The sequence below is a fragment of the Myotis daubentonii genome, chromosome 4, assembly GCF_963259705.1.
Source record: "Myotis daubentonii chromosome 4, mMyoDau2.1, whole genome shotgun sequence".
Taxonomy (NCBI): domain Eukaryota; kingdom Metazoa; phylum Chordata; class Mammalia; order Chiroptera; family Vespertilionidae; genus Myotis; species Myotis daubentonii.
The window spans coordinates 22,514,372-22,538,595 of NC_081843.1; the positions used below are offsets into that span (position 1 = coordinate 22,514,372).

A 24,224-nucleotide genomic window follows, 5' to 3' on the forward strand; every position below is an offset into this window, starting at 1 on the left:
CTCTTGATTTGAAGACTTTGCATGTGTAATTAATAACAGCTTGAAAACCCTTACTATACCACCATCTGAACAAAACTGCTGAATATGCATGGCTTTCCATTTTGTCAAGTGAAAAGAAAAACGCATGATCAGAACTGAGGGAGGAGCAATTTTTCAAGACCCTCAGATGGGTTTCCGTGACAACATACCCCACACCGAGATGACATTATTTCCCTGCACCTGCCAAAATGAAGCCCTGTCGCCAGGTAGGGGAGGATGACATTCACATTCCCTGCGCGTGACAAAGCTCTCCTGTTAGCGTCCACCACCACCCTGACCAATGAACAAAGCGTGTTTTGTTCGGAGAATGAATGGGGACAGCTTTCTTCTGTGCGTTTTATTAAAACTTGAAAGCTGTGGCTGGCTGCCATCGATGACGCCTATTGAGTTCCAATAGCCTAATGTTCAAATCTGACTCACCAGCAACCCACCCAACTCCACATCCATCGGCATCTTGACATCGCGGGATGCGCAGCAGGTCTGAAGTTTTTATCCGGAAGGACTTTCTACTGCGATGGAGCAAATACAGGTCCTTTGTCACGAGGGCTAGAAGAACGAGACCTTTCTTCGCACGGTAAGAACTGATAAATAGTTCACCAAGTGAACCAAAGCCTTTATTTTTTTTAAAGCAGATAAACACCAAAGTACGATGTAGTATCCATATTCGTTGAGAAAATAATTACTGAAAACTTTCAAGACATCAAACGGATACACTGAATCAACGATTATGACTAATTTTCAGCCGACACACAGATTTTCATTCAAGGACGAGGCTTGATTTCTAAATAGTATTACTCACATGCACTCCTTGGACCTATTTATTATCAAAATGGGGACTCTGGGAAGTCGAGTCCGGCTTTGTCTTGATTTCAGAGATGACACAGCAGCCCCCCGAGAACCCTGGCTTGCTGCTTGAGTCCTAGAAATCATGTCTCCCGAGGTTATACAACAAATTCCATTTCTGAAAACTAAAATCAGACTTTCGATTCCTTTGCAATCACTCAGGTCCCAAGCTTTTCAGCACCGTGGTACCCGACGTGCTCACACATGCTTTTCCTTGTCTTTCCAAACACACCCCCAGGACCCCCAAACGGGCCCCGCTCTGAGTTCCCTGATAGAGGTTCGTAAGGACCACACTAAAACCCAAGGAAAGGCAGGGGATGCCATTACCCATTGCTTTTTCTTTGAAGGAAAAAATGTGCATATGGGAGTGCCCTGGCAAAAGGGAAAATGACACCGATGATATGGTCACGGAAAATGGTTCTATAAATCCCTTCTGTCAAAATTATGTTCCAAGGTGTTTAAGGCCAAAAGGTCATAAAAACTGTTAATACAAATAATTTCTCCACAAGAAAAGGCCCTTCATGAAAAGTGGCTGAGGGTCTGGCACCCAGAACCGAGGGAAGCTGCCCAGGGACGAGGGCCAGCTCCGTACCCCTAGCACGCATCTATGACCTCGTGGGTGTGGGTCTGGGGGCGGTGAGGGGTCCCTCCAGGTCGTTAAAAATGAAGTAGAAAATGAAAGTGAATTTTTGTGCGAGCAGAAAGCCTGCAGTTACAGAATCTGAGAGCCAAGGCCTTAAGGCAAGATTTCTGCCATCGGACGTGAGATCAGATGGGTGCGATGGCAGCACCACCGGTTGGCTGAGTCCTATTCAGGCCAGAACGGTTTCAAAAATGAGGCCACCTGTGGCTTCTCAGTCTGAGCCGCCACCGGAAAGGCCCACTGAGGTGAGAAAGAAGCTGGCAAGGCCAATCACCAGAAGGTATTCAGGCAGGGCAACCATCACAGTTAGACGGACGGCTTGGGTCGTGGGCAGGCGGGAAACCCTTGACCCAGTCCTCAAGGTCAATGTCTTTGCATGTCCTGTGCACGACTCCAAGCAGCAGTTTCTGGGGTCTGGGAAGTGTGTTGCTTTTGCGATATTTCCCCCCCAAAAAAAGAAGACACGAAGAGACGGAGAGATGAGACCACCGAGGTGGGCCCTCCGTCGGGGGTGGAGCGGGTGAGAGTCGGGAAGGACTTCCTGCCACGCACGGCTCCCTCCAGGTCTGGTCGAGTCCTACAAACGCTTGTAGGTGCCCAGGAGAGCTTTGCAGTTGGGACAGTAATGGTCCACGTCCTGCAGGGCGTCCACGCAGAAAGGGATGAAGCAGCAGCCGGCGATGCACCTGGGGGACAGACACAGCCCACGCGGAGCAGGTTAGCGACTGGAGCAGTTTGGCTGGTGGAGGCCAAAAAGGTACGTCAGGCCCTAACACAGTGGTTCTCAACCTCCTGGCCCATGGTTTTCGGGGAGGGTCCATGGCCAGGAATCAGGAGGCCGCCTTTATTTGTTTTGGGGGGGAAATTAAATTGTGTATCTTCAGGTTTCTCTCAGAACAGAAACTATTGTCTCTTCCAATAAAATACCCTTGGTGCAGACATAAATATTTACACATCCCCTTGTGGAGGCAATGGGAAAAATACTTGGGCTCATAAAAGGATGAGGCGTTTTAAAGAGATGACTATCGAGTATTTTAATGTGCAGATGTTTAAAGCTTCTCTCAGAGCCAGGCAAACGTTATTATTTAGGACACGAAATTCTAGAAGAAAAAGAAATCCCTAAGGTATCACGCTATACAGATGTAAGTAGATGCTATGCTGGTCACTACATACAGGGAGTGGTGTGAGCAGATGAGCAAGAAATTATGGGCCTTGGCCAGTGTAACTCAGAGGTTAGAACAGTGATGGCGAACCTATGACACTCATGTCAGAGGTGACACGTGAACTCATTTTTTTGGTTGAGTTTTCTTTGTTAAATGGCATTTAAGTACATAAAATAAATATCAAAAATATAAGTCTTTGTTTTACTATGGTTGCAAATATCAAAAAATTTCTATATGTGACACGGCACCAGAGTTAAGTTAGGGTTTTTCAAAATGCTGGCATGCCGAGCTCAAAAGGTTCGCCATCACTGGGTTAGAGCATCAGCTCTCGCACCAAAGGGTCTCGGGTTTGATTCCCAATCAAGGGCACATACCTGGATTGCAGGTTCAATCCCCACCCCTGGTTGGGGTGCGTGCAGGAGGCAACCAATTGATGTGTGTCTCTCTCACATTGATGGTTCTCTCTCTCTCTCTCTCCCTCTCTCTTACCTTCTCTCTCTCTCCCTCTTTCTCTCTTCTCTCCCTCTCTTTCTCTCTCCCACTCTCTCTAAAAATCAATGGAAAAATATCCTCGGGTGAGGATTAACAAACAAACAAACAAACAAACAAAAAAGAAGAAATGATGGGACAGCGACTTCCAAGCTTTGATATGTTCAAGAGCAGTGGTTCTCAACAGGAGACGATTTCTACTTATTACGATTTGGGGAGGCGCGACCGGCACACAGTGGGTAGAGGCCAGGGACGCTGCTCAACATCCTGCATGCGTAGGATGGCACCCCACCAGACAGAAGTATGTGCGACAGCTGAGAACTCCTGCGAGAGAGGACGTGGGAGAGCCGGGGCTCCGAGTGGACCTGACTTACCCGAGCAGGCACAGGCTCCCACAGGAGAGCCAGGTGAGGGCACCGGCGTTGTAGGACAGCTGGGTCACAATCATCTTGTTGCAGGAAGGGCAACACATCTGGACCGGGCGGTCGAAAAAGGAGACTGGCTGCTGCACGTAGACCGTCTGCACGGTAACTGGTGGGCGGGAAGAGGAGAGAGCCCGATCAGTAAACCAGGAAACATCTGCTAGGAGACAAGGCAGAGGCAGGGCCTCGACAGTTATCTGCTCACCCCTGTTCACCACAGCTCTATTTCAAGAGCCAAATGCCCATCGATGGAGGAGCAGATAAGCAACATGTGGTCCATCCATACAATGGAGTATTACTCAGCCTTAACATATGCAACAGGGATGAACCGTGAGGATGTTATGCTTGGTGAAATAAGCCAGACACAAAAGGACACATGCTGCAGAATTCCTCGTCTAGGAGGCACCGGAGCAGTCAAATTCATAGAGACAGAGAGTAGATGGTGGTCGTCAAAAGCTGGGGGGTGGGGAATGGGGAGCTAATGGAGTTTCAGTTTTGCAAGATGGAAAAGTTCTGGAAATGGGTGGTGGTGGTGGTGGTGGTGGCACAACGATATGAATGTACTTAGTGCCACTGAACTTGTACTTGGAAATGCTTAAGATGATATATTTTATGTTGTATATTTTACCAGAATTTAAAAAATGAGGTGGGGAGGCCCGAGGCTGCAGGAATTGGGCAGCCACCACCAGGAAGCCACTGCCAGGGGCTGGAGCACCTTCGCCTGTGGATTTATTTTTCACAAGCTTCCCCGACAAAATGACTTGTAGTTGCATGTGCAGCACTTTGCTCTGACATGTATGCACTATTAAAAAAACAGACAAGTCTAATATATTAAAAAAAAAAACCACACAAATCTAGTATTAAAAAAATAGGGGGGATGACAGAAAGGGAGAAAGAGGAAAGTGGCAGAGTTCCAGACATGTCCTTTGAGGGGCCAACGTGTACAGACACTCGCAATCAGGAGAGAATCTAGGCATGTCAGTCCCAAGGCCCTCAGAGCTCTACATGTTCTTTTTGGTATTTGGCAAAGTTGCTGAAGCTCATATTTCTGTCGCAGGGACTTCCTCCTGGTCCTTCCTTGGGCTGTCAGAATGCCACTGCCCTAAGAGGAAACGAACGGCCGCCCGGGGCTAAGTGAGCCGAACACTTCTCAGAGGACTAGAAGAGGCTCCTCCCAGAAAAGCAGCACTGAAGCCTACTCTAGTACCTACGGGTCCGTTTTATTAAGACTTTGGGGGGGGGGGGGGGTGCAAGAATGAGTTATTTACTGAGCAGAGAGTGATCTAAAATAATCAAGTTATCTTGTCCTCTCCCTTCTCAAGGGGTCCAAGTTACTTGAGCACTTTTATGAAATGATTACTCATAAAACTTCATCTCATTTTAAGAACTCACTGATGTAGGTACCTGATGAGCCCTTACTTACTTACAGATGGGGAAACGGAGGCCCAAGGGGGTGAGGCCCCGGGCAGACTCCGGGGACCACTCTCTGACCTGGCGATTTCCTCCTGAGCTGCTCCTGATTTTGAATCAGCTGTGTCCTTAGGCAGCAGGAAGTCCCCAAGGGCAAGGCCATGAAGCAACAATGTGATGCTGTAACCGGATAATCAATGGATCCGGGCTGCCTGTCACTACTTGAGCCAATGAAGCAGAGACAGGGCTGAGTCATATATGAGTAGCTATTCCAGGAATGCCAGCAGGATGGGAGAGCAGCAGGTCACCCACAAAAATCTGCTCTGCCCCCCACCCCAGCCAGCTGCTTATAGTGGGTAGAAGGACAAAGATTACATGGGGAAGTAGGCAACGGGTAATGGGGGCTGGAGATCTGCAAGGCCTGCGGGTAGGCAAAGGCTGGGGGTCTTCAAAGGGCTGGTAGCTCTGGTTTCTGCAACAAGGCTGTTAATGTTGCCATGATAATAGGCAGCTCCCTGATGGGGAGGAAGGGCTGCATTTCCAGGTGAGCTCCCAGCAGGGTTAGCATGTGCCCTCTTTAATCAGAACAAAACCATCATGGTTAACGGAGCATGATTAATATTTCTTACAATTATAGCTGGCCCCCAGTATTCTATTTCTGCCCTTATCAATGTGACAGTGAGAGGGACTTGGGTTGCTGGTGTGGCTTTAAAGGTGGAGGAAGGAGGCCATGAGCCAGGAAGGGGACCGGCAAGGGGATGGGTTCTCTCCTAGAGCTTAGAGCAGCGGTTCTCAACCTGTGGGTCGCGACCCCTTGGGCGGTCAAACGACCCTTTCACAGGGGTCGCCTAAGACCATCCTGCATATCAGATATTTACATGACGATTCATAACAGTAGCAACATTACAGTTAGGAAGTAGCCACGAAAATAATTTTATGGTTGGGGGTCACCACAACATGAGGAACTGTATTTAAAGGGCCAGAAAGTTGAGAACCACTGGCCTAGAGGCAGGAAGGCAGCCCCGCCTAGACCCCCATTTCAGCCCGGGGAGACCTGTCAGACTTCTAACCCGGAATAACAGGCATGGAATAACAAAGGAAGAAGGAAGAAGAGAAGACAGGAAGAGAGGAAAGGAAAAGGATATGAGAACGTCACATCTGTGGATGTTCTGAAGTTACTAAATCATGATCAACAGGCCACCATATTGCTTGTTCCCAACTCAAGCATTTAACAGCACAACTCGATGAAGTCTGGGAAGCTGGAGCCAATGCCGGAGGCGGAGCCCACCTCCCATCACCTTTGACTCCTTTTCCTTTCTCTCCAGAAGGATGGACACTTGGGGCAAAGTCCAGTTCTCCCACGCTGGTCCTTCGAGGACCGATATCAATGGAAGAGCATGAAGAAACATCCGGCTTCTGGGAGAAGGGGTTGGCAGCGTGACCGGCTGCAACCATAGGAACCTGCCCCAGTTCATTCCGCAAAAAGAGGAGTTATTACTAGGAAATGCAGATGGGCTTAGACAAATGAAAAGATGATAAACCTCCCTCATCCTAAGGTACATGAAATTTAAAACTGTACTAAGAAAATTTTTCATTGACCAGGCTGGCAAAATTTCAAAAGCTGGACATTATACTCTGCTGGCACTGTAACAGAGAATGAAAAAGGTGTCTGTGCACTCATATGGATATTTTGTTAAGTGGGGAAAAAATAATATATACAAAAGAATATACATATACACACCCAGCATGTGTATAGCATGCTACCATTTCTGTAAGAAAAGGAAGTGGCAAGAACATTTATTTGTATTCATTATGTCTGCAAAGAGAAATGCTGGAGGGGGACTTCAATGTGGAGAGTGGTGACCTAAGAGTTGTGAGGGTCAATGGGGTGCCACGGGAAAGGGAGTGAGACACGCCTTGCACACCGGATTGTATGTGTCGTGTCCACACTGGTGTCTTCACTGGGCTACACAAATGAATGCCAGCGCGCCCACATCCTGATTGCCCCGGAGTTTAGCACTGCGGGTGCCAACAGACGGAGCCCCAAGCTTGCTCCCGGCAGCACCACGCGGCCTCAGCCATGTGGCCCTCTGTGCACTACACACGGTATACTTTTTTACATGTGCTTTCTTTTCAAGTAGTTTGGGAGGCAATGATTAGAGAACAAGCTTCGAAAGAAAGCACCCCCCCCCCTTCTGACAGGTGTGAGGTGATATTTCATTGTGGTTTTGATTTGTGTTTCTGATGGTTAGTGACAGTGAGCCTATTTTCCTGTCTGCTGGCCACCTGTGTGTCCTCTTTGGAGAAGTGTTATTTCAGGTTGTCTGCTCATTTCTTAACTGGGTTGTCTTTTTGGTGTTAAGCTGTATGAGTTCTTCATATATTTTGGATAGTAAACCCTGAGCAGATATAAAAATAAAGGTGCTGGGAGGCAGGGGAGCACCCTTTGCCCAGGGTGCGCTGGTGGGCTGGGGCAGGTTTCAGCTCCCCCGTTCCTCCCTCTCCTACTCCCGCCCTGACCTCAGCGGGAAGGGTGGGGTCTTTAAAAGCAAACTGTCATTGCCAGATTTCTCTGGCACAGTCTAAGTGCCAAAGGGTTGATTTATGGCGGACTTGAGAAAGCTCATAAACGGTACTTTATTATGGAAAAGCCATGGGCCTCACCGATGCAGAACCTAAGGGACTGTATGTAACATTTCATACGAATGAAAATCGGACTGACTTCGCTTAGACTCAGAGGCGCTCTCGGGATTCTCACGGAGCCCCCACGGCCAGGGTGGGAAGGGGGACCAGGGAGGCGGAGAGGTCGCACGTACTTGGATTGGCGTTGGGGACGGACACGGGCTGGGTGTAGTATCCAGGAGGGTTCATGCCCTTCCCATCAGGGCCAGTCACGAGCCCGGTGGTGGGCCCAGGCATAGGCGCAGGAGGCGTCGGGAAGTAACTGTTAATGGCCACCGTCTCTTCATAGGTTGGGGGCGCGGTGGGGATCGAAGGCCCAGCGGCCGCCTGGTACAATCCTGGAGCAGACATTTTCACCTAAGGCAAAACCAGAAGACACCACATAAGCGATTTAATTGGCATCCCTCTCTCTCTTCTCCACGCTCTTCTTTAATTTTCTACCTGACAAAAAGAAAATCTGAGGAAATGACTCATGTCCAGCGTTGGTCAAAAGCCAGAAAGGGAGTTCACATCCTTTCAAGACCCAAGAATTATCACCTTAATCAGGATTCACTAAGTAAAGATAAAAGGTAAATAATGACACCCGAAAATCGCCCAAACCCAGAAAACCCCGAGGGCAAACACCAACGAACGGAACTGGAGCAGAAGGTTCTTCACACTTCAAACCACCACCCAACGAGGACCCGTCTTTCACGTTGAGTGTTTTTCCGTGTTTTGAACCGCTGTGTTTTTTTTTACAAATAAAGTTTCCGACCCTGACTGGTTTGGCTCCGTGGATAGAGCATCGGCCTGCGGACTGAAGGGTCCCAGGTTCAATTCCAGTCAAGAGCATGTACCTTGGTTGCGGGCACATCCCCAGTAGGGAGTGTGCAGGAGGCAGCTGATCGATGTTTCTCTCATTGATGTTTCTAACTCTCTATCCCTCTCCCTTCCTCTCTGTAAAAAAAAAAAAAAAAAAAAAAAAAATCAATAAAAATAAAGTTTCCGATGCCAGAAAAGACAAAGGCATTCGAAACCAACCACAAGCTATCGCAAACAGAGTGCTGCGCAAAAGCCAGACGCCAAAAAAGCCCAGAGTGTGATGCCCTGGACACGAAGTTCCAAAACGGGCAAGATGAGTCATGGGGCTAGAAGATAGGAAAGTGGTGACTCCGAGGAGGAGGCGGCGAAGAGTCTGGAATGGGATGGGAAGGAGGCCTTTTTGGGGGGTGCTGGTCATGTTCTTTCCTCATGGGGGACGGTTACATGGATACGTTAATTTTGTGAAAATTTGAGTTGTACGATTATGCACTTTTCTGAATGTATGTTACAGTTTTTTAAAAAGTAAACACACACACACACAGAGTTCCCATTTTGAAAAATGAGTATCAGAGCAGCAAAGCCAACATTTCCTTTTGTGAGGGCAAAGAAAGGATTTTTTTCTGGTGGAGCTGATGCCCGCCTAGAATTACACGGCCTGTACCCAGGGTGTGTTCCTGTCTGAAGGCCCATGCTCACAGCCCCAGGGCAGCCGCGGAGAGGACACAGTGCCGTCCTTTGTGTGGCTCTGTTTTCCGACGGGGCAGGGCCAAGGCTGCTGTTAGGAGATCCATTCAAACCTGTCTCAGGAGAAATGGGGATATGAGCTCCCAGGGCAGCGAGCCACGGTCCGGAGGCCCCGGGGGCTCCGACGGCCTGCGGCCCCTTCCCATTGGGCTGGGTCTCCTAGAACCCGTGGGAAGCAGAGGCAGCAATTAATTCTGCTGCGGGGAGAAGGGGAGAATCCTTCGAGGAAGCGCTGCCATCAAGCCGAGCATGAAAAAAGACTTCTCTGGGGGAAGAGAAGGGCATGTATTTCAAAGTGGAAGGAAAGAGAGGCACGGGAAAGTGGACACGCACAAGACAGTCAATACGTAGAGCTCCTCGGGTTGGGGCTGGGTTGTAGGACATTTTGAAAGTTCTTTTGGGGTGTTTGGACTTTATAAGACTGTGCTGTCCAATGGAACTTTCTGGAAGGATGGAACGTTGTCTGTTTGGGTTAATAGGGTCGCCACCAGCCTCACAAGGCTGTTGAACACTTTAAATACAGCCAGTGTGACTGGGGAACTCAATTTTCAAATTGTTTTCAAGTTTAAGCAATCTAAACTGAAAACTGAATATGGAATTCATTTACTAGAAAACTTTTATGTAAGTCTGGGACACCTCCGGTAGGTGAATCTATTTTTGCAACAGCAAATTTAATAAACTCTGAATCAAGATCGAATGTTTTTGATAAAATTTTGGCATGTAATTTGGGATACGTCGATGTAAAATACACCCTCGATTTCAAGTACTTTTAAAAACGTGAATGTGAAATATCTCGTTCATAATTTTTGAATATCGGCTGTATGTCGAAATGATACTATTTCGGGTATATGGAGCTGAGTTACAATATGTTGTTAAAATGCATTTCAGCTGTATCTTTTAAATTTTGTAAAATGTGGCTACTAAACAACTTAAAATACCTACATGGCCCATTCTTGGTTCTACGGGAGAGCAATGCTAGGAGCAATGGGAACCATGGAAGGTTATAGAGAAGAGGAAGGTCCAACCCTAGAAAACGGAGATGACACAGACGGTCAGTAAGAGAAGCACAAAGGCCCCAAGTCTGGGTGACAGGACAGCAGGTTGGACACCCAAGTCTACAGGGGAGGGTGAAGCCGGAGGGCAGGCCACAGGTCACCTTTGTGAAGACAGGCTGAGGGGTTACAAATGAGAACACTGTGAAAAGTGGTTAAGGAAGGTTGCCAGGTCCCTCTGACATACAGATACAGAAATGCAGAAGGACAAAGAAAGACCACAAAGACCAGCCTGGGGCCCTTCTCTATCAGGCTCACCCCTATGTCTGCTGATGTCCCCTCAGGCTGCCCCAGGCACTTCCCCATCAGCTTCCTGCAGGGACTGGGCTCTGCGCTCCCCAGTCTTCAGCTGGGGGAACAGGCCGAGGTACTTTGCAGGAATTTGCATCCACATTCAGTGTCAAGGACCAAGGACGTGCTGTCCCTTCCTGTCTCAGAAAAGGCAGACCCTGCTGCTGACACCATTTATAATGAACACTGAGTCCTATGGAAAAACACGAGAGCAGAAAACGCCATGCGTGCGGCAAGCCTAAGATCGCCCTGTTTGCTGCGGTTGCAATCCGAGTGCTTTTGGGGAGGGGAACATAAGGTCTGGGGTCCCCTAAATTGTACAAGTAGTTTGGGTCAAACCGCTGGAAATCAGTGACTCAACCCAGAAGCGGAATTCCTTTACTTCAAAACCACCACCTCTCTCCTCCAAGAGCAAAGAAACGTGCCCAGAAACTGTAAAGAGAGGACATAACGAGTGTCGGGGGCAGGAGCCTCCTGTCCCTGAACTGTAAAGAACTCCTTGTTTTGTAAATTAAGGCCCAGGGTCCCGTTCATGAACCAGGCATCATCTTTCTCGTAGTCACATTCCATTTTCTGGAATGTCAGGGCACTGTCTCCTGGGAACATTGCTTTTGATCAAACAGCCACATAAGCATGCTTATAATTTTGGAAAGAACAAGAGCAACAAACTAGAATAGTAAAAAATAAAAATAAAAAAAAGAAAGAAAAAAGCAACAACCCATAACCAGCTGGTTTGAAAGCTTTCTAAATAAACTCCACAGCATTCCTTCCCCAGGCCCCAGGCCAGGAAATGCCACTTCACTCAGTCCCACGTCCACCCCCTCCGCATTGCTTTTTATTTGACTTCCCCCAGGGCAGGAGGCCCAGCTAGCCACCCACCTACTCACCCTTCCAGAAAGAATGCGCTCAACCCGCTCAACCCGCCTCCTCTCCCTCCTCCTACCCCCACAACATGACACTCTTAAGGGCAGCAGTCTCTCACCCCAACACACGGACACAGACACAGATGCCCACACACACAGCATACGCACACTCCACTGTCACCGAGAGCCCTTTGTCACCCTGATCAGGCTGCCTGTGTGCTGAGGTGCCAGCCCCATGATATCTAACACTCGTGTCCCTTTTTCTGGGACAAACTGGAAACCCTAGGAAAGCATCTCAGCATTTAACAAAACGCAACGCCACAGTTTTGCTCACAGAAGCACAGCCTTGAGCATCCTGGGCCTGGAGGCATCGCTGCAGAGCCCTGGTTGCCATGGTTACCGGGAGCTTTTTGTGGGGGGAAATACAGAAATAAACAAGGGGGGTCCCCCCCCCCCCGCATTGTTTAACTTTGTTGTTAAACCCGAGAATGGCTTTTCTCGACTGCTCATTTACCAGAACACATTGAAGGCCGGTCTCCATGACCTTACACGCACCCCCATAGAAATCAAGAAAATGCTGAGGAACGGAAAGTGTGACCAGGCAGGAACCTGTGCAGTCCCACAGGGCGCTCCACTCACAAGGCCCCTCTAGGGTGGGAACTCCGGGCCACCACCTTGACACTCTGGACACCTTTGGAAGGAGGGCCCTGCATCTCCTGCTGCACAGGGCCCAGTGCTCTGTCTCTGAACGTCAGTGCTGGTTACAGAAAAGGAAAAGGAGGCCTGGCCGGTTCGGCTCAGTGGATAGAGCGTGGGCCTGCAGACTGAAGGGTCCCAGGTTCCATTCCAGTCAAGCGCACATGCTCCGGTTGCAGGCTCGATCCCAGCAGTGAGTGTGCAGGAGGCAGCCGATCAATGATTCTCTCTCATCATTGATGTTTCTAACTCTCTCTCCCTTCCCCTTCCTCTCTGAAATAAAAAAAAAAAAAAAAAATATCCTATATAATAAAAGCCCAGTGACCAGAATGACTGCTCGACCAGTCACTATGAGGTGCACTGACCACCTCTCGGTCCCTTTCCCCCGCCTGCAGGCTCCAATCGCCTATGGCAAACAGGGAGCTGGGGTAGGTGGCGGGGGATGCAGGTGGCGCCAGGCCAAGGCTCCTGCCCCACCGGTTGCCCACACACAGAGGGCGACCGGTGTCAGGGGTGGGGCTGACAAGTGGGCAGGAATGGCCAACCTCTCGGTCCCTCCCCCGCCCCCCTCCCCCACTGGGTGGGGAACAGGGAACCAGGGTGGGTGGAGGCAGGGGGTGGGGGGTGGGGCCAGCTGCCGGCAGCCGGGGAAGATGGCCCTGACAGCAAGCAAGGCCTAGGGACCGTACCCGCGTACAATTTCGTGTGCGGGGCCTCTAGTCTATCATAATAAAAGCATAATATGCAAATTGACCAAAAGGCTGAACAGCAGAACGACCATCCGGACGACCTTCTGGACGAAGCCACAGCTGCAAAAGGCCTACTCTTGCACGAATTTCATGCATCGGGCCCCTAGTATATATATAAAAGAAAGAAGGAAAGGGAGGCATTTCCAATCCATGGATCTGCATTTCTGACGCAGGAACTGGGCTTGGCCTTGGAAATATTGGCTCATTACCAGCTGCAAAACCCTGGCCCCCACTTTCTTATCTATAACTAGGCCACTTGGAATGTTGGGGTCGCTCGCAGAAAATTTCCCCTGTTCCAAGTTTCAACGATTTGCTTAGTGAAACTTATTCTCGTCAATGGGCAGTGAGGGTTAGGTGGCTATCACCTCTGAGCCCAGGGGAACGCATCTGGGAGTCGCTCATTCATGGAACCCGTAGAGAACAGGATTTCTCAAGCTTGTTTCCACTGCAGCTATCTCCCCCACTGCCCGCCCACCCCCCGCTCCAGAGAGTAAAATTAAATTATATTTAAATTTAATTAATTAATTTAAACATAATTTAATTTCTGCCTAACAAGAGTAATGAAATACTGAGAAATAAGATTTTGTTGGGTAGGGTTGAATTTTGGAGGGCCACACACCACTGTAATATCTAAGATATTTTTTTCGCTTCTCCCGTCCCCCAACCCCAAGAACCAATTTTCACTCCCTTGGGTCTCCCCTGAGAATCCACAATGTGGGTCCAATGAGTTTTCCAAAAATCACCAACATCTGTTCATCTAGTATTTCTAAAATGTGTCTCCTCTTTTCTTGCTGTCATCAATGCAATCGTCCAAACGCATTTTAACCTGACCAAGTCCTAGTGTCCCTTCCATCTGTATATTCTTTTGCAGGCATGCCCAGCCCTCTCACACCTCAATCTCATGAGTCACAGCTGAGGGGTGGGCAGGATAGGGTGACACTCCTTTCTGCATTGTAGCCAAGCAGGGCTGGGCTGACCAATTCCTCTTGTCACCAGTCACTCATCTGGGTCTTGAATCTGCTGGGTTCTCACCCCAGAAAGAAACGGAAGAGTACTGGGGCGAACCAGATAAGGAGGCTGTTAAACCTTATTTTGGCATCTTTGAGTCCAAAGGTCTGGCTTGAGCAAAATCTACTACTCTCCACCCCCAGCCCAGATTCACAGCTGCATTTACATGAACCATGTGGGGCTCTTACTTTATGGCAGCGGTTCTCAACCTGTGGGCCGCGACCCCTTTGGCGGTCGAATGACCCTTTCACAGGGGTCGCCTAAGACCATCCTGCATATCAGATCTTTACATTACGATTCGTAACAGTAGCAACATTACAGTTAGGAAGTAGCAACGAAAATAATGTTATGGTTGGGTCACAACATGAGGAACTGTATTTAAAGGGCCAGAGGGTTGAGAACCACTGCTCTATGGTAATAGGCCCTGTGATGTATGCCCTTCCAGGTGCCATCCCAGGTAGTTTTCAACCCTCCAAGTCAGGAATTACCATCATCCCAACTTATAAATGAGAAAACTGGGGCCCAGAGAGGTTAAGCTGCTTGTCCAAAGTCACACAGACACCGTGGCAGGGCTGGGGTTTGAACCCACGCCCATCGAACTCTGGAGTCCTCCTTTAGGATCCACCAGAGCACCTCCCAGGCTCGGAGGTCCAGGCGCCATCAGCAGCCTCGTTCTGCACACGTTGCCCCCAATGAAACGAATAGAAAGTAAATTCTCACATGTGTCATACTTTCAAAAGTAAAGATTTTAAACATAAAAAATTAAAGAAAACTTTTTAAAGAAATTCTCAGTGGAAGCAACACATCTGCACACCTCTCCAGGCATCACTCTCCCTAACAAGGGTGAAACGATGCGCTTCAGGCTTTCACACCACACAACCGAGACAAAGGGAAAGACCTGGCTATAACTGAGTCTAAGTTTTGTCCCTGGGGACTGCAATGCAAAAGCGATCTGCTTTCACAAGGGTGGGGCCAGCGTCTCAATGATCAACCAGAGGCAATGTCCAGGAAGCTCTTCCTTCTAGTTTGAGGAGAGAAACAATGAAGGGGGAAACCTCCGAATTTCTGAGGTGCACATTTTGTAAGTGACTGTGGGCTCGGATATCTCCGCCACAGGCTGCAACACCAAGGGGAGGAAAAGCCAAAGGCCTCTAACCAGCTGAGTCTCAGAGCCGCTCAGTGCTGGCTTTCTAATATTGCTCTGTTGAAAGGGAAGGCAACCCAGCCCGTGTGGCTCAGTGAGCGTCGACTTCTGAACCAGGAGGTCACGGTTTGATTCCCAGTCAGGGCACATGCCTGGGTTGCAGGCTCCATCCCCAGTGGGGGGCATGCAGGAGGCAGCCGAGCAGTGATTCTCTCTCATCACCGATGCTTCTATCTCGCTCTCTCCCTCTCCCTTCCTCTCTGAAATAAAAATATATATATTAAAAAAGAAGGAAAGAAGAGACGGGAAAAGCCCTGGAAATCCTAGAGAAAAGCCACGCCTTCAGGCCCTGAGCGGCCATTAGTTAGCTGATCCTGAAACCCCAGAACGTGGGAATGAACTCACTTTCAGCAATGGATCTGCTCCTCAAACATTTGGCCTCCACAGCTCTAGAATCCGCGGACACATACCAGGAGGGCTGCTGCTTCAGGCGCGCGGCTCACCACGAGCCTGAGGGCAGTCTCCCTCGTCCTGCGCCCGCACCCGCATTCGTTCGACGCTTGGGAGCCAGGACTGGCAGCAGTCTGCCCGGAATCCCAAGCTCTAAGGGAAGAAGCTGACTGCCAGGAGCCTGGAGAGGGCTGGCTGAGCAGCTCTGTCACTGATAGCTCAGAGCCAAGACACCCCGGAGCCAGCCCTGAAAGCGCCGTGCCAAGAGAGAAGCCAGACACAAACGGCCACATCCTGTGTGCCTCCATTCATCTGAAATGTCCAGAGAAGGTAAACCCAGTGACAGAGAGCACGTCAGTGATGGCCAGGGGCGGGAGGAAGGTCGGGGAGGAGGTAAGGAGTGACTGTTCATGGGTACGGTTTCTTTGGGGCAGATGAAAATGCTCTGGGACTAGAGAGAGGTGACGGTTGCACAGCACCGTGAAGGTACTACATGCCCCTGAACTGTACACTCTGAGTGGTGTGTTTTATGGTTCGTGAACTTCACCTCAATAAAAGGAAAAAGGAGGCACTGCTGGAAATCTCTGGTGTCCATGTCACAAGCCAAGGCCCACAAGCCGAGCCCCCAAATGCACCACAGTCTTGGTTCAGCCCATCCCGTTTTGCCCATTTATTAAAATCAAGACCACTGGGGTCTTTCTGACACCCCCCTCCCCCCAACGCGCCCCACCAAGGTGATCAAAGATACCAGGTTGCCCAGGATGGAGGGGTTTCCCAGGATGCACTGGGCCCCTACTTCCCACCCCTCTCTCACTTTACCCCCTACCACCAGTGCAAACGTAGATCTTTTGTGCATCTGCAGCCTCGCTTAGATGTCTCCAACATGCCAGCCACCCTCTTTCTCTGTTTTATTTCCCTTCCTTCCCAAAGTGTCTACAAATTCTTTTCACCTATCACATCCCAGTAAGCATGTCACTCCCTCCAAGAAACAGCTTCTGGCCTTCCCAGGCAGAATTCCTCCCCAAACCTCTCCACCCAGTGCAGAATCAAGGGTGGTCACACCCAGGCTCCTCCATGTCCCACAGCACGACAACGGAGCCTCGGTTTTTCCATCTGTATAATGGGCACAATGGTAGTTTCTTAAGGTTCTTGGGAGGATGAAATGAGTCCTTGTGAAAGCACCAGAGCGAGGGACACATAAGCACTCAGGATGTGACAGCTGTTACTATAAGTGTTCCTCTGCTGCACTTGGCACAGAGCTTTTTTTTTTTTTATGTCTTCCTGACCAGTCTGTGGGCCCTATAAGAACAAGGATTGGAAATGTATTAAAATCTGCATCTCCAGCTCCAAACATCATGGGTGCTTCACAGGGTGACGCACCGTCAGTTTGCCCACCCTGGGTATGGGACTTTTGGTGCTACAGCTGGGAAAGTCCCAGGCAAACCAGGACACGTTGGACACCCTGGTGCTTCAACAAATGTCTGTGGAAAATACCTGGGTATAAAAAGGACACCAAGACCCATTTTGGATGGCATCAGGTCTGAAAGCTGATGTAAACGCGAGGGTCTTACCCTCAGAGCCTCAACTTAGAACCTGAGAAAAAAGTTTTTGAAGAAAGACATTCATGGCCTCAATCACGGAGGCTCTCAAGGCAACATGAGGATTTGGCCTAAGTGTCTCCAAAGATGCTCCAGAATTGGAGTCACTTAATTGGGTCTGGAATCCTTCGCTTCCTCCAGGATTCCTGGGGGGAGCGATGTTTCGCAACAGGGCACCCTGGGATGTGCAGCAGGGAAGCAAGTCAAGACGTGGGTGGAAAGAACTTGAAAGGGGAAGTGTGGAGGCGTGCAAACACCGACAAGATAACATCAGAAAGAAAACCACAGTCTCCGAACCTCAAGATCGGTTCATTTTTATTCCTCGATGCTGGTTGGGTTACGGAAGTGGCAGTTCCTGCGACTTTATTATCCATTCAAGATCTGGACTCGTGATCACAGCCACCACCCCCAGCTCAGAAATACCTGTCACTCCGTGTTCACTCCCTGGTCCTGGGTGTGGCTCGTAAGCCACTAGCTCAACATGGATGATGTGTCACCCATTCTCCAGCAATGACAACCTGTCCTTTTTCAGGAGAAAATTTAGAGACTCTAAGTTGCTTGTACCCTGAGACCCTACCATCAGTAACTCCTGCTGACTAATGTGGACAGGAAGGAGTTAGAGTTCACACCTCTCCATCCTCAGTGCTTGTCAATACCTGGCAAGGACGGAGGGGCTGACAGTGGCGAATGAGGGACTTATGGAATCTTGGGTCATTTTTCCCTCCCACCCTCGTCTCTTTCTGGTGGAATGACCCACCGGCAGGCAGGGCCCAAAAGCAAAGGAGGAAGAGGACAGAGGGATAATGCCCAACACTGAGAATTCTCCTCAGGCAGTTGTTCAAGATACGAAGGGCTTCATAGCAAAATCCAATCAGAAAATGACCTGGTGGGGAAACCAAGGCCACTGAGCTCAGAAATGTCACAGGACGGACAGCTCTGCCTGGTGCCCAGATGTGGCATTTTCAGAAACATCCGTCTGTGTTCCCCTGCCATTCACAAGCGTGGACAGGTACCACTCATCTCTCAAGGCACAGTAAGACTAGCATGGACCGTGGCCTGGCCTACTGAATACCCACAGTCACTCCGAGGAAAGAGAGGGCATGGAAAAAATGTGAGCAGGCAGGGCATGGAAAGGGGAATGGAAAATACTGAAAGAAAACAATATTAAGACAATGGGATTGGAAGGCAGGTCGAATATTTAAGTGCAGAAACTCTGGCACCAAGCTCCCTCAGTTCAAATTCCAACCCTGCCGCTTCCAGGCTGGTTGAACTTGGGTGGGTTGCTTCATTTCTATGTGGCCTCGGTTTCCTCATCTGGAAAATGGGTTGAAAAAAGTATCTACCCCTTGGAGGGCTGCTGTACTAATGAAGTTAGTGGGTGTACTCAGAACACTGGGCTTGTGGGTTGCTATAGGCATACCAGTTCTAATTATTTACAGGGAAGCTGCGGAAAGCCTGGAATGGGGGGGGGGGGGGTCACTTGCCCACAGTGACACAGAGGTTTCACGGCTAGGCGGCAGGAAGACACAAGCACAGAGCCCTTCCCACTGCGTGCATCCCATTCTCGGCAGTGGTTCAAATCTTTCCTTGTTAAAATGTAAAAGCACAACGCCCCTGTACCCTCAGCCTGGGCCTCGGTCCCTGGGGCTCCCTGCCTCTCTCCCACACCAACCGATTCACCCTCCATCTCCAGCCTCCTTCCTCCCTCGGCCTCCACCCCTCCCAGCCCACTCCATTTCCTGTCAGGCACCCACTCTGGAAGGACCTCCTCCTCTGGCCTGGCCCTGAACCTCTGTCTCCTACAAGGGCTGCTCCTTCCCCGTCAGTCCTTCTACAGCAGGTCCCTGGGGACTTGGGGGTCTGCACACAGTTCCTGTGGTCACCCTACTCCTCAACCCCACACCCATCGAGCTGACCATGACCCATCCCTGGACAACTTCGTCTTCACATACAAAAAGATGCTCATCTCTCTCCCAAGCAGGGAGGTGCAGTTAAAACAACAGAAACAGATGGTCAGGCTTAACATCGTCGGGGAAAAGTCACGGGGACATCACATACGTGCTCATAGGATGGGGTGAAAAGGGCATTTCAGCTCTGTGGTCTTCCCCCCCCCAAACCTCTGACCCCAGGCTCATCATGAGGAAACATCAGACAAACCCCAGACCGGACAACTTTTTACAGGGGAACAGGCCAGTACTCCTCAAAACTGCCAAGGTCAACGAAACCAGAGGAGGAGGAGACATGACAGCTACATACAATGTAGGATCCTGGAACAGAATCTGGTGGAAAAAAACTGGTGATCTTCACATAAAATCTGGAGTTTAGTTAATAGTAAGTAATGGTCCATCCACCCAAGGCAATGGTATGCAACGAGGAAGTTTTATGTGCAGAAATGCAGTGATCCCTAAAATATATCATTGCATGAATAGTTTGAACAGCAATTATAGCACATCAGCATTTGTGTATAAGAAGGATATGCGTATTTCCTTACATAAGATGAATGAAATATCTCTAAAAGGATACACAAAAAACTGATAACAGTGGCTGTCTGTAAGCAGGGAGGTGAACTGGGGATGCAATGGGGCGAACCCTTTTCATATTTACACCCTTGCTGATCTTTTGTATATTAAACCAGAGCAATATTATATAATCAAAATCACATTAAGAAAAAAATTAAATTACATATTATTTATAACACAATGAATTTAGAATTTATTGATTATAACAATATATATTTATAATTATATATTTACTAGAGGCCTGATGCACGAAATCCGTGCAAGGGGCTTGGCCCTTGGCTGCCTTGGCCAGCCCTCGCAGCCCTGGCCAGTCCTGCGTCCGGAAGGTTGTCAGGATGGTCAGTCTAATTAGCATATTAGCTCTTTATTATATAGGATAATTAAAATAAGTTCAACCTCTTAATGGGGGAAAAGGCCTCCTTTGCAAACCCTTATCTGCCTTCCCCAGGCTGGCCTCCTCTGTCCTCCCGCCTCAGGGTGAAATGACATCATCACAGCCCTTTGTCCCATGAACTGGGACTGTATCCCTGCCCAGCACCTGGCCTTGGGCCCCTCCCCGAATGTTTGCACAGTGATTAAGCTGATCATTTCTATTTGGTGAGATGTGTTCTCTACCATTCCTGCTATATAATTCCCAAATTTGAACCAACCACATCCTATTTATCAAAATAAAGTTCTTCTCTTTGCATTTCGTGCTATTATCCATTTTTCGTGGGGGAGGTTCTGAAGGCTGATGGTAGACGAGGGATTGGGGAGACATGGACCCTCCCTCGATGGCCCTAAGGAGCCCATATAGGAAGATATGGAGGCAGACACAAAGGGGAAACTGAGTCCAGATTCTAAGGCAAGTAAAGGGTCTGGGCACCAGGCTGGACCTACTGAGGAGGGACCCACACAAGGGTTCTATTTCATTAACCAGTAGCCCAAAAGCAACTTCAACCCCCCCCCAAAAAAAGTATTCAACTCCTGCCAAGGGGAGTTCAGATTCTAAAAATAAGTCTCAAAACCTAGAATACTGGGAGAAGCAACCACAGCAGGAGCCACCAACAACTCCCCCGTCAGTGTAAACACGCATCAAAGGCCCCACAGCCCATGGCCAAGGGGGTCCTCCCCCCAGATTAGGTCTAAACACAACGAAAATGCCAGTCTCATGATTTCTGGTGTTGCTTCATTCTGACAGTCTCTTTCAACATCCCTCCCCAGAAAGTATCTTAACCATGTCCTCAAATCGATCCCATACTTCTCCCTCCCTTCTTAAAATGAGCAAAAATAAATACATAAGAAAGTGCTTGTGTCGGCCATGCTAGCCCAGGCTGCCCCAGGTCCAACCCGGGCTGATGCAGCACAGCCCCAGTGCGCCTCTCCTCCTGCCAATTCACAGCTCCCTCCCGACTTCCCACGCCCGGAAACCAGGTAAAGTAAGAGTTACTAGTTTCCTTGGGCACCTCCTATGAGAAAGGTAAACAACCCGGACATCTGGCCAATGATAACATCTACACTCCGGGGAGTCCTATATTTGCTTCTTTCCTCAATTTTGGCTCTATTCCAGATGCCTGCAGGTACTGTAACTGTCATGTCTTTGAAAACGATGGAAAACAATAGTCTCCACTTTAGCAAGACTTCGGAATAAAGTGAGACCGGGTGTTAAACGTTATGCCTTCTGCTCTTTTCAAGCCTGTCCCATTCCCCCTGACCTAACCCATACCATCCAGCCCTTGTGACATATGCCTTCCTCATGCGTCCTAATTACTTCCTGTCTGCAAGTTAGATTCTGTTGCCCAAATGGACCACATCACACCCCTCCAGGCCAGGCAAGGGCTGTTCTGTTTCTCTGGGTTCCCCACCAGGTTTTCGGAAAGCGGAACACAGCCTACCTGTTTGTAGAGCTGAGATTTCCTGCACATAGATGACCTACATTACCCCAGACAACAGGCTGAGGAACTGGGGAGACGTGGACCTCCCTCGATGGCACATTTATAGTGCCAGCTCTTTTAAAGTGTGCATTTTTTTAAATTTAAATTCTTTATTGTTGAAAATATTACATATGTCTCCTTTTTTCCCCCACTGACCTCTCCCCAGCCACTTTCCCCCCACCCCCTAGCACATGTCCCCGCCCCCCTACTGTCTGAGTCCTTTGGTTATGCTTATCTGCATGCATACAAGTCCTTTGGTTGATCTCTTCCCTCCCACTCCCACCCACTCTCCCCTGCCTTCCCTCTGAGGCTCGATGGCCTGTTCAATGATTCCATGTCTCTGGACCTATTTTAGTTCAGAGAGGAAGGGAGAGGGAGAGAGAGATAGAAACATCAATGATGAGAATCATTGATCAGCTGCCTCCCGCACGCTCCCTACTGGAGATCAAGCCCAAAACCTGGGCATGTGACCTCCTGGTTCATAGGTTGATGCTCAACCACTGAGCCACACCTGCTGGGCTGAAGTGTGTATTTTTTAATTGAAGAAGACAAGTCTTCCTTACAGCATTCCCAGTGATATGCATCGACACCCTCCCCTCTAGGAGGTGGGGCCTAATCTCTTCCCTCCAACTCCTGGGTGGGAGCTGGATTTAGTATCTTGTCTTTAAATAATAAATGAAAAGAGAAAAAGAGTAGCTCTACAGTGGAGAACCCTGGCAAAGCCCAGCTTCACCTAGCGAGGAAGGTTACCGTTATTAGCGATGTCATGCAGCTACCATGTACCCCCAGGTGATGTGATATAACCGGAGGGGCAGTTCGCCTCTGTGCCATTCTTCCACAAACCCATGACCCCTGTGTAATCATGACAAAAACATCAGACAAACCCAATTGGAGGAAAATTCTACAAAATCTCTGCCTGGTACTCCTCAAGTACAGTCCTGAAAAACAAGGAAAGATTGAGAAACTAGACAGCCAGAGAACACTGGGAGATGGGATTAAAAGCAATGTGGTACCTTGGATGAGATCTTGGAACAGAAAATTGGACATCAGTGGGAAACTGGAGTTTGGATACCAGTGAGGTACCCATGTCAGTCTCTTAGTGTGACAAATGTACCGCAGTGATGACGTAAGATATTGACAACAGGGGAACTGGGTGAGAGTATATGGGGACCCCTGTATTAACTGCAATTTTCCTGCAAATCTAAAATTAAACTGTAAGGTGAACTGGGGCAGGCAGGCCTCATCCAAAGGCATTCAAGTTCAATTATACATGTGTGTGTGTGTGCGTGTTTTAAAAAATGCAAGTATTTTTTAAGTGTATTTTGGATAAATACAAAAGATTAAGTAGAGGCGGGGTTTCTAATATTTCTAATTGGGGAGGTTAAAAAAATTAAGGTTTCTAATATTTCTGGTTGGGGAGGCTTAAGAAAGAAAGAAAAATATACCCCCAAATTTAATGGAATGATCAGGCCTTAAGATTTAAGGAATCTCCCAAACTCCTACCAGCTGCATATACATCAATACTCCACAAATCTGTACCCTCTCCCTTAAGGTGTAGACTTTAAAAGACGCACAAAGTGGTCTTAACCACATGTTGGTAATAAACTCTTCTAAAAATACATCTTCATGATGTGTATAGAGCTGTTTTCTAGATTTAGGTATCAGACCAACACACAAAAGGACAAGGCCTTCAGAGAGAAGATAAAGCAGTGTTTTCACCACCAACTTAATCCTCTAAAATCAGTTCTTTCAGTAAGAAAAAAAGGAAGATTATTCAATTCCATTCCCCGCCTCCACTCTCCAGCCCCAGAAAAGAAACCCAGGAGACATCCCGGAATATGTGCCTAACAGAAGTGACCCCAGGAGACCCCAGGAAAGAAAGGATTCCTTCAGCAAAAGAAGGGCACACATGCAAATGGTCAGGTCTCCAAAGAAAATAGCTCAGTTTGTACACAAGGTGGAGGACCAGCTGGGGAAGGCCCCAAATATCTGGTCTTTTACTGTCTCCGGAGAAAACGGTTCTTTACAACAATGTGAGCATAAGTGAAACCTGATTACAAACGTCCTAAGGAACTCTTTCACTTATACATTTATTAAATCGAGTATCACTCAAAATTCCTAAAGTAAGGGCCACTGGCTAGCCATCTTTAAAGTAGGAAGACTCCACAAGGCTGTTTTTGTTGTAATGGAATTTAACCTGCAGATGGCTGCTCCAGAAAATGTCCAACATAAATGATGTTTCTTAAACTCTAAGTCAATAAGGAGAAAGAATTTAGACAAAAGAGGATATTGGGAGCTCCAGCCATCTTCGGGGAAGGAAGTGAGAAATTGTACCATGGTGGTTAGGCTATTTGACCCCCCAACAAATTCAAACTCAGGATCCTTCCCTAAAAATACAGAAGCTCATCACAGTGAAATTTTCAGAGAAATGCTTTCAAATTCCATCTTCTGAATCCAATCTGTTTCTGCGGGGCGGTATATTCCACAAGTCCAAGATAAATTTACCACAATCTGAAAGCCGGGTTCAAACATAGCGTGAGTACAAATTACAGTGAGTTGTGGAATGGAAAATGCTTCGACTGGGGAGAACCAGAGAGGCAATTTCCCTCTGGGTTCCCGCTGAAACCACAGCCCCAGTTTCCACAGGAATGATGGCTTTTGATAAAACTGTGCAATGAGAACATGATTGGGACTGCATCAAGAGA

General features: G+C 48.6%; 1 protein-coding gene across 2 annotated transcripts; it reads right to left on the bottom strand.

Moving 5' to 3' along the window:
- Positions 1-618: 618 nt before the first annotated feature.
- LITAF (lipopolysaccharide induced TNF factor) lies at positions 619-22,293 on the bottom strand. 2 transcript variants are annotated; one of them, XM_059693171.1, is made up of 3 exons: positions 7,826-8,048; positions 3,552-3,708; positions 619-2,211 (listed from the first exon to the last, which is right to left on the bottom strand). In XM_059693171.1, exons 1-3 carry the CDS (start codon positions 8,040-8,042, stop codon positions 2,103-2,105), a joined length of 483 nt encoding a protein of 160 aa, XP_059549154.1. In that variant the 5' UTR covers positions 8,043-8,048; the 3' UTR covers positions 619-2,102. The 2 variants fall into 2 exon arrangements, with proteins under 2 accessions (XP_059549154.1, XP_059549155.1); XM_059693172.1 differs by lacking the exons at positions 619-2,211; positions 3,552-3,708 and adding exons at positions 3,752-4,055; positions 22,270-22,293.
- Positions 22,294-24,224: the final 1,931 nt, after the last annotated feature.

Bases quoted from the DNA above. Each gene is read 5' to 3' on its own strand.
- LITAF (XM_059693171.1), bottom strand. From the start codon at position 8,042: ATGTCTGCTCCAGGATTGTACCAGGCGGCCGCTGGGCCTTCGATCCCC. The intron at 3,709-7,825 runs GTACGTGCGACC...CCCGCCCACCAG, and splicing joins CGTCCCCAACGCCAATCCAA to TTACCGTGCAGACGGTCTAC. The intron at 2,212-3,551 runs GTAAGTCAGGTC...TCTGTCCCCCAG, and splicing joins GGGAGCCTGTGCCTGCTCGG to GTGCATCGCCGGCTGCTGCT.